General features: G+C 48.3%; 1 protein-coding gene across 1 annotated transcript; it reads left to right on the top strand.

Moving 5' to 3' along the window:
• Positions 1–1762: 1762 nt before the first annotated feature.
• LOC109861625 lies at positions 1763–2413 on the top strand. Its single transcript, XM_020441349.1, has one exon. It carries the CDS (start codon positions 1763–1765, stop codon positions 2411–2413), a length of 651 nt encoding a protein of 216 aa, XP_020296938.1.
• Positions 2414–9535: the final 7122 nt, after the last annotated feature.

Here is a 9535-nt window from a genome sequence, read left to right as displayed (position 1 = left end):
AAATTTTTTTTTGTTTTTTGTTTTTCACGGAAAGTAAAGTTTTGCTGAGTCTACTTGTTAGTTTCACTACAAATCCTTTTGTTAATTTAATAGGCCTAGACAATTCTTTATTTCAAAATTTTTTCCGTAACATAAACTTAACAAAATAGTTATGTATACTTAGATTATGATAATAATGTACCCTTCCGGGGGTGTGCCACCTTGACGTGGTGGAGGTGCTGGCGTGCAAGGGTGAATGGAAGAGCTATAACGGCGGGACTTCGGTCCTGGCAGGGTTTCCTATGCCGGACAGGTCTTCCAGGACCTGCCAGACTAAGAGCTCACCCGGGCAGATCGGACTCGTTAGACTTGGTTGTCAACCGGCCTAGGAAAAGATCACCCCGAAATCAAATCTTACCTTACAGCAATAATGATGAAGTGTAAGAACAAGAGCATAAACGTACCGGACCAGGCCGATCAGACGGCCTAGAACAGGCCGTTAACATCGTGGCCAGCCGCACGAACTCAGAGAAAGAGGTTCGGCGCCTCGGAACTCTCAACGCAAGGTTGGGGACCGAGGTGTCAACCCTCCGTGACCAAGTCGCCTTCCTAAAAGAAGAGAGGGCCGCTGTTCAAGCAAAACTGAACAGTGTCCAAAGGGAGTGTAAGACTCTCGAACGGGAGGTGGACACGTTCCATGAGGAGTTGGAGGACCTGAGGAGAGAACTCACCTCCCTCAGGATGGCGAGACTGAAGGGGGTCTGGGAGGGGAACAAGCCTAAGGGCCGCTCAACTCTCCCTTCCTCACAACCTTTAGCCACCCTCTCCTCTAAGATAAGTAGGAAGTCGCCTATGCCGTCTTCCTCCCGGGCGCCGTAAGGGCCTCACGTAGAGACCACGCCCTTCGCACCTGTGGGAGACTCAGGCCGGGACGTACCCATGAAGGACCAGCCGGATGTGCCAATGGCACTCCGGTACTCATTCCCGCCGGCGGAAGATGAGGGTTCACTCTCCGCAAAGGAGATATTTAGGAGGACGTTGGACATGGTGAGGAACCAACTTGCTGTCTTTCAAGAGCAGCTCCTCGCCCAGCTCGCACGCCCTGCTCTGGGGTCCGTTGGGGGGGGGAGGGTAAGTGCCCCCGCGAGTTCATCCCGCAGGAGAGGTTCTAAGGAGAAGGGGGCGGGAACGGGGAGTCGACCCCCCGCTGCTACTGCCCCCAAAGAGGGAACCTACTTTTCTTCTCTCGCCACAAAAAGGAAGAAAAAGAAGAAGAAGGGGAGAAAGAAAAGGAAAAAAGGAGGAGGAAAGGAGAGGGGCGAGGGTCCCAAGAGTGTTGCCGGCGGAGTTTCCGCCCAAACGCCGATCTCATCCGGTCTTCCAAGCCAGATCCTTGACCGACCTGCTCTCCCTGCCCCTCCATTTGCAACGTGGTCGCAGATGGTGGGAAGAAAGGAGGAAAAGAGGAAGGAGTCCGCTGCGCCTAGGGCTAAGCCCGGGCAGCGCTCTTCTAAAGTGGGCAGGTCGCCCCGGTCGGCGGCCATTACACTCACGCCTCCCCCCGGGGCGGACATACAGGTCGTCGGGGAAGTCTTTGCTTCCATCAGGAAGCAATTACGACTGGAGGACTTTGGTCTCCAAAATTTGAGGCCGAAGAGAGCCATCATCGAGGCCCTCATCATTGAAATTCGGTGAGGACAATGAAGAAAAAGCCGACCGGCGGTGTGCGGCAATGATTCCCCTTACGGGAGATTCCGGGGTGAGGATCTCGAGGCCCGTTAAGATGTGTGATTTGCGCGTCAGGGATCTCAAGGAGTCAGTCACCTCGGAGGAAGTGAAGGAAGCTGTGGTAGCTGTTGGGGGATGTCGTCCGGCCGACGTTCAGGTCGGACGAGCTCGCGCGTCCTCCAATCGGCTATTTACAGTCTGGGTCCGGTGTCCCGTCGCCGCCGCACGCAAGGTGGTGGGCGCCGGATTCATGATGGTAGGATTGGTGCAGGTGCAGATCGAGGTCTTGGAGCGCCGCCCCCTGCAATGTTACAAGTGCCTCCTGCGCGTGCATGTCATTGCGACATGCACTTACACCACGCCAGAGGAAGACCGCAGGGACCGGTGTGGCGGCAAGAGACACAGGTCGACGGAGTGCACAGCGGCGGTTAAATGCCCGCTGTGTTCGGACCTCGGCCGGCCTGCGACCCATCAATGTGGAGGCAAAGCCTGTGCCCCGATCCTCCGCAAAGGGAAGCGCGGTGCAAAACAGGCTGCTGGGGGGAAAAAGTCTACCCCTTCCCCCACGCCAGAAAAAGCACCTGCTGCCGTTTCAGTTGCGACAGCAAAAAACGTGGCAGAGGTGGCTAGCCAGCACACTCCCGCCAGCAGTAGTGCCCTGGAAGAGACGGCGATAGAGGTAGAGGTGCCACCGACTTTGCAATGACCACCTTACTCCAGGGCAATCTAAACCTTATGGTCCAGAGCCTCGCGGAGTTGGATAGAATGCTCGCGGTCGTGGCCAACCCGTACAAAGTCCCTGACCACTCGTCGTAGTTGGGGGCGGAAGACGGCTCGGTCGCGACGTACTTTCGTGGAGAGGGTGGATACGAATCCTCTGTTTTCTCTTTTCTGGAGAGAGGCAGAGGATTCATCACCGTACAGTGAGGGAAACTGGTGATAGTAGGGGTGTACTTCTCGCCGTCGCGGCCACTCGCTGATTTTGAGAAGTTTCTGGACGGGCTAGGGCAAGCGGTTCGGCCCTACCTGGCTCGTCCACTGCTCGTCCTGGGGGACTTTAATTCCAAGTCTACGACTTGGGGCTCCCCCGGGACGGATGCGAGGGGCCGTGCTCTTGAAACCTTTGCGGCGGCCTGCGGGCTCGTGTTCCTTACCAAGGGCTCGCAGCACACGTGCGTGCGGCAATAAGGGGGAGTCCATCGTGGATGTGACCCTTGCCTCTCCGCCTGCCGCCGGACGTGTGTCCGGGTGGCGGGTCAGGGATGACATGGAAATCCTGTCGGATCATCGCTATATAACGATGACGGTCTCTGTGCTCCCTGACTGGCTCCGGGGTTGTCGGACGGCGAAGAGACTCTTATCCAGGGGGTGGGTCTTGCGACGTCTGGACCCACGTTACCTGCCGAGGTTGCGGCTCGGTCGAAACTGCCGGCTGAGCCGCGGGACCTCCAAGCGGAGCTTTGGTGGTTCTCCGAGACGCTGGTTGACATCTGTGACATAGCGATGCCGCGTTTCCGGGGACCACCGAAGCAGAGGTAGATGTACTGGTGGTCGGATGAGTTAGCCGTCCTCAGGACGGCGTGCGTTGAGTCCCGACGCCAGTACACCCACGTCCTCTGTCGCGCTGCTAGCGGCAGAGGGACGAGAGCAGCGGAGGTGGCTTACGAGAGGTATTGCTCGGCGCGAAAAGCCTTACGTATAGCCATTATCCAGGCAAAGTCCAGAGCGTGGAATGAGCTCCTCAAGACTCTTGACGGTGATCCGTTGGGGCGCCCATACAAGTTGGTTATGGGCAAACTATGCCCTTGAGCCCCTCCGATCACAGATAATCTCGATCCCCAGCTTCTGGAGAGGGTTGTCTCAACGCTTGGCCCTCGCCGGAGCCAGAATTAGACCCTGTTGAGTGGTCCGACAAGCTGGGGATCACCAAAGAGGAGCTCCGCCGGGCTGTCCGTCGGATGGCGCAAAAAAGTACCACGCCCGGTCCCGACGGCGTGCCCGGCAAAGTCCTGGGCTTTGCCTTTGGACAAGGTTCCCTGAGGGACCGCCTCAGGCAGTTACTCACCGACTGCTTGAGGACGGGTTAGTTCCCCCCAACGGGTTTAAAAACAGGCCAAACTGGTCCTCCTCCAGAAAGGGAGTCGGCCTGCGGACTTGCCGTCCGCATATCGGCCGATCTGCCTGCTCGACAAGGCGGGCAAGTTGCTAGAGCGCATCGTCGCTGCTCGCCTCGTCAGGCACCTGTCGCAAACAAGTCCTGATTTGACTGACTGCCAATACGGATTCAGTGAAGGACGATCGACGGTGGACGCCATCCGCTGTCTAAAGTCCCTCACGGATAAGTCGGTCGGGCAAGAGAGGGTGGCGTTAGCGGTATCACTTGATATCTCTAACGCCTTCAACTCCCTTCCCTGGGATAGTATAAGGCGGGCGGTGGAGCACCACGGCAGGATCCTCGGTGACTACTTCCGCGGCAGAGAGATTAGATACACCGACCGATACGGATCGCCGCACGTTAGGGAGATGTACCGCGGGGTTCTGCAGGGGTTTCTGTTCTGGGCCCCCTGCTCTGAAACTTCGGGTACGATGCGGTGATCCGGGCCGTCCAGCTCAAAGGCGTGGGTGTCATCTGCTATGCGGATGACACTCTCGTCGTCGCCTCTAAGCGGGACTGGAGGAGGACAAGAACCCTAGCCGAGGCGGGCACCAATTAAGCCGTCGGCCAAATAAAGAGCTTGGGTCTCAAGGTGGCCGTCCACAAGACGGAGGCCATGTGGTTCCATAGCCTTCGCCGCGGGCGGCCGCCAAGACTCAGTCTCAAGATGGGTGAGGCACGAATCGAGGTAGGTACTACGTTTAAGTACCTTGGTCTTCACCTCGACCCGAAATGGCGCTTTGATGAGCACTTCGCTCGTCTGGCCCTTAAAGTGGGAGGAGTCGCCAACTCTTTGGTGAGGCTCCTCTCAAACCTCGGAGGCTCCCGCGAGAAGGTCCGCCGTCTCTTTGTCAACGTGGTTCACGCGGTGGCTCTTTACGGGTCGCCGCTATGGGCGGAGGCTGCAGCGAAAGCGGGGGCGCGGGGCAAATTTAATTTGCTCCGCCAAGCTCAAAGGCGGATCGTCCTCCGCGTGATTTGCGGCTTCCGCACCGTGGCCACAGAGACGGCGGGCGTGTTGGCGGGGGTTGCTTCTTTTGCCCTTCTTGCTCGCATGTACTCGACGAGGTATGCTCGCCGGGTCGAGTTGCAGCGGAAGGGTGTGAAGGGTGATGCCCTCCGGGAAGCCCTCGCCGACGCGGAGCGCCAGGCCCGGCAACAACTCCTCCAAGAATGGGAGGAGCTCTTGGGCGAGCTTCGTGTGCACGCTCAGGAAGTTGTCCGGGTCGTCCGACCCCATCTTCGTGCGTGGTTGGAGAAAGGGGCCGGACACCTTACTTATCGAGTGACGCAGGTGCTCACCGGACACGGTTGTTTCGGGGAGTACCTGTGTTGCATTGGCGAAGAGCCGACGGCACAATGCCATCATTGTGGGGCGGCCAGCGACTCGGTGGACCATACCGTGGAGGAGTGTCCTGGTTGGTCTGGTGAGTGCCGAGCGCTGGTCGCCAAGATTGGAGATAACCTCTCTCTGGCCTTGCTAAAAGCCTTGGTCTCCGGGGATAAGGATATGTGGTCTCTTTCTGCTCTACAGTGTTGCAGCAGAAGGAGGTCGCGGAGAGGGAGAAAAAAAGAGCTCCTCTTCCTGCCACGGGTTCTCGGTGGGTGCGGGCGGGATGCAGGGCATCTCGTACCCGTTCTCGTGGCCCAAGAGCCCCGTCCTGACAATAAACCCCTCCCCGCTAGTGGCTACTTACTTTCTGGGCAGTTAGCGGGGAGAGGAGCCGGGGCGGCGGACGTTGAAGTAGCCGATTCCCTCGTCAGTCTGCCGTCCCGGCGGGACAACTCTCGGAACAAGAGGGGGTACAGCAGTCTCACCGAGTGAACTCGTCACCCGGGGAGGGCCGTCACTGCTGCACGAGGGCCAAGACGGGTCAAGGTGGGGGCCCTGTCTCGTTCTTGCACGCGGCCCTCAATAGAAAAGCGGTGCGGCGGTGTGTGTCCCGCTACACCGCTGAGCCAGAGGTGCTGCGGGGAGAATTTTAAGTTCTCCCCAACACGAAGGAAAATGATCGGTTCAAGAGAGGGTCAAGGATTGTCCTGAACCAGAGGTACCGAGCCCTACCTACAACGAGCGAGAAGACACACCATGAGGGTTTTAGCAAGTATACCTCCTCGGCTTTTGGGCCGGGGAGGGAAGTCCCTCATACTCCCGGCCTTACCCCCCAAGAGCCGGAGTATCCGTAATGGATTTTCCTCATGTAAAAAAAGCATAATAACGTACAAAAGTAACGTACAAAATTTACTTGGTACTACTGTGTAATATCACTTTTTTTTTGTAAAACGAGTTTTTAGAGAAAGAATGTTTTATATAAATGTTGGAAAATGTTCTTTCTTTTAGAGAAAAAAGTTTTTGGAGTATAAATAAAAAGATAATTTAATGTAACTACAATACGTGTTGTGCGTCTCCTTGACGCCTGTTTTTACCTATTTTTGAAAAGGTAAGTGTTTAGAGTATCACACACTTTATATTTTGTTCCTTAGAGTATCACACACTTTATATTTTAAGTTTTTTTTAGTTTATCTAAAAAAAGAATATAAACATTTGTAGTTTTTGTATATACATTATTATATTATAGTAAACTAAAAACTTTAATATACATAAGTTTACTTGGTTGTATGTACGGGCGTGCAAAATAGATGATGCACTATTCTTTCTCTTCAAATTTGTTTTCTTTTCCATTGTTTCTTTATTCTGTTTTTTCTCAACAATAGTAACACATTTATTAATTTTTTCTAAGATAACCATTTTTTTTATAAATACAATATTGACTTTATATTTAAACTAAACTTTATATTTAAACTGAATATATCTAATTAGTATTTATATATAATTATATATATATTTTTATTATTTGGCCCTGTCGTTTTTTCCTCTAGAACCTAAAACTATCCAGATCTTCTACCGTCGGTAAATCGGTACTTACGTTAAAATCGGTGCTTCGAGAGTCGAAGTTTGGGAGTAAAGTTACCAGTATCACCATTTTGTTGTACCTAACATCATCAAATAACCACTGTTCCGAGCGAGTTACCATTACTTGAGTTACTATCGTAACCCTTACGTCAACGTCGACAAGTTATCACCCTGAAGTCACAACCACATAGCATCACAGATACTTGCAAAATTAATAACTAACAAACTAAAGGAGATAGAGAAAAAGATTTGCGATATAATTCTCAGCACATCAAACTGCAAAATACCAGCCCGGTTTGAACATTCTAGGTTTTGTTTTTAACAATCGAATGTTTAAATAATAAAAATTATTAAACTTTTATTAGGTGGTATCTTGCATCTGACTAATCTAAAACGAGATCCGAAAACCATTTTACTCCAACTTGTACCATTCTCGAAATATTCAATTTGTTAACTTTCACTCTGTGTCATAAATCGCAGAGGAGCCGATTGAAGATACTTGCAAAATTAGTTTCAAGCTTTCTTTTCTGGTTCTCGAGATATCCGCGATTTGCGAAAAGAACTATGTATCGTTAAATGTAGAATATTAAAATAATTCAAATGCGTATATTTGTTATTCATAAGCTTTATTGTAAAACTGCGTTTTCGGGAATTTTCCAATCACCAAATTAACATAGGTTGTAAAATAATAGAAAGAAAACCTTCGATGTGCGAAATTCGTCGCGCGTGGACTTGACGCAAGGCACTACCGTGCTTCTTGATGTTTCTCTCTTTCTCTAAGTTTCTTCTTAAAACGTGCTCGTTAACCCACACCATCTGGTATCACAAATGTAAACATGCACATTCCTGAGTGTCCCAAGACGAAAAAACGTTTCTTAGGGCCTCCGCACAAACTCTTTTGTAAGGTTACGTTAAGTATTAGTTTGTGCGTTGAATGAAGTTTAAGGTTATGTACAAATTTAAGTTCACGGCCAACTTAACGTAACGTAACGCGTTACGAAAGAGTTTGTGCGGAGGCCCTTAATCGTGATTTACACGTCTATTTTTCATCTTATTCATTATCTTTGTTCAGAAGCCACAAACACAAAACGCAAGAATACTGTTTTTTGTAATGTTTCATTCTGAAGCGAATGGGACTAAAACGAAATTAATCGGTTCAGTCGTTCTTGAAAAATAGCCGTGTAAAAAACTTCCCAGTCTCTCATTTACTACATTTCGCGTATATAAAAAACACGGTGTGCTCGCGCAGTTCATTGCGCGTGAACTTGGCGCGAGGCACTACCGTGGCTCTTGATTATATATTATATTATTTAAATAATATTTTAAGGCTCGTGAAAATGTCATACAAGAATATAAGGCCGATACGAGCCATTCCCAGGATGTTGAGCAGGAACTTGAACGTGCATACATATATGTATACATCTTTAACAAGCATTACTTGTAAATTTTACAAGTAAGTTTTTTGAATTGAAAATTCAATTCAAAATTTTTCGCAATATTTTAAAATTTAGTTAGGGGGGTATTCTGGGTCTTTCATATGTGAGATGCAAATCCCGCATCCCGTATGAATTTACGAATTGAATTTTTAATTCAAAAAACTTACTTGTAAAATTTACAAGTAATACTTGTTAAAGATGTATACATATATGTATGCACGTTCAAGTTCCTGCTCAACATCCTGAAAATGGCTCGTATCGGCCTTATATTCTTGTATATTATTTATTTCACAATTAATACTTTTCTTATGTTTTAGGTTGCAACGTAAGTAAGTATATGCAAATTAGAAAACACCATTCGCCTAAAAGTGCTACAAATGTTTCTATTCTTTTCTTGGAAAAAATAAAGAAATAAATATTTTACTATTGTTAAGAATTGAGAAAGATAGAGTGGAAAAGCAGATGAATTTGAAGATAAACGTATTTTCTACAAACTGTGTGATATCTCGTAAGACTTACCTTTTTAAAAAAGGGAAAAAAAGGCGCCAAATGCTCGCCAAACAAACATATCTTTAAATAAATATGTCACAATATTAAAATCAATATACAACAGGCCAAATTCACGAGCAAATCTGAAGATATTCTTTATTAATAATATAACAATATGTCAAAAAATCTTAACAATAAACGTTTCAACTCTACTTGAGTCTTCTTCAGTATTAAAATTCGATCTTACATGTTAATAATTGGAGGTGTAGTTATTGTACATAAAGTCACTTTTGTCACCGTTCTAATTGATGACATATTTCACGTGTAACGCCAAAACTGTAAATAATTCCGAAAATGTAATCACTTTATAATACTTTATAAAACCACGCACGACAGAGGCAAACATACTTACAAATTGAAGTCACAAATCAAACGCTGGAAACACGAAAAGACAGCCGAATATATATACACAAACATCTATTGCCCCACTACAGTTAAAGTCAAGACAAGAAAATAAATAAATACGTTACGAATAAAATTTGAATGCCATCAAGTTGTCTAGTAAATTAAAATAGGATTTGTCAAGTAAATCAGTGTCAGTGATTAAGTTAAGGCCGTGTGATTGTTTTTTTATGTGTATTGTTTCAGAAATTAACCTTTTGTAAAAATTAGTTTCATAGTCTAAAATTTTTATCAATTAATAAAGACTTAAGGCTCGTGAAATTTAAACCAATGAGTGAATATAAGGCCTTACGAGCCGTTCTCAAAGTGTTGAGCGAGAACTTATACATGTATATATATATATGTATACACATGTAACGAATTTACTTGTAA

The sequence above is a fragment of the Pseudomyrmex gracilis genome, unplaced genomic scaffold (assembly GCF_002006095.1).
Source record: "Pseudomyrmex gracilis isolate BER0280 unplaced genomic scaffold, ASM200609v1 scaffold_889, whole genome shotgun sequence".
NCBI lineage: Eukaryota > Metazoa > Arthropoda > Insecta > Hymenoptera > Formicidae > Pseudomyrmex > Pseudomyrmex gracilis.
The sequence above is the reverse complement of the archived record's forward strand: the minus strand, read 5'-3'. Positions and strand labels throughout refer to the sequence as shown.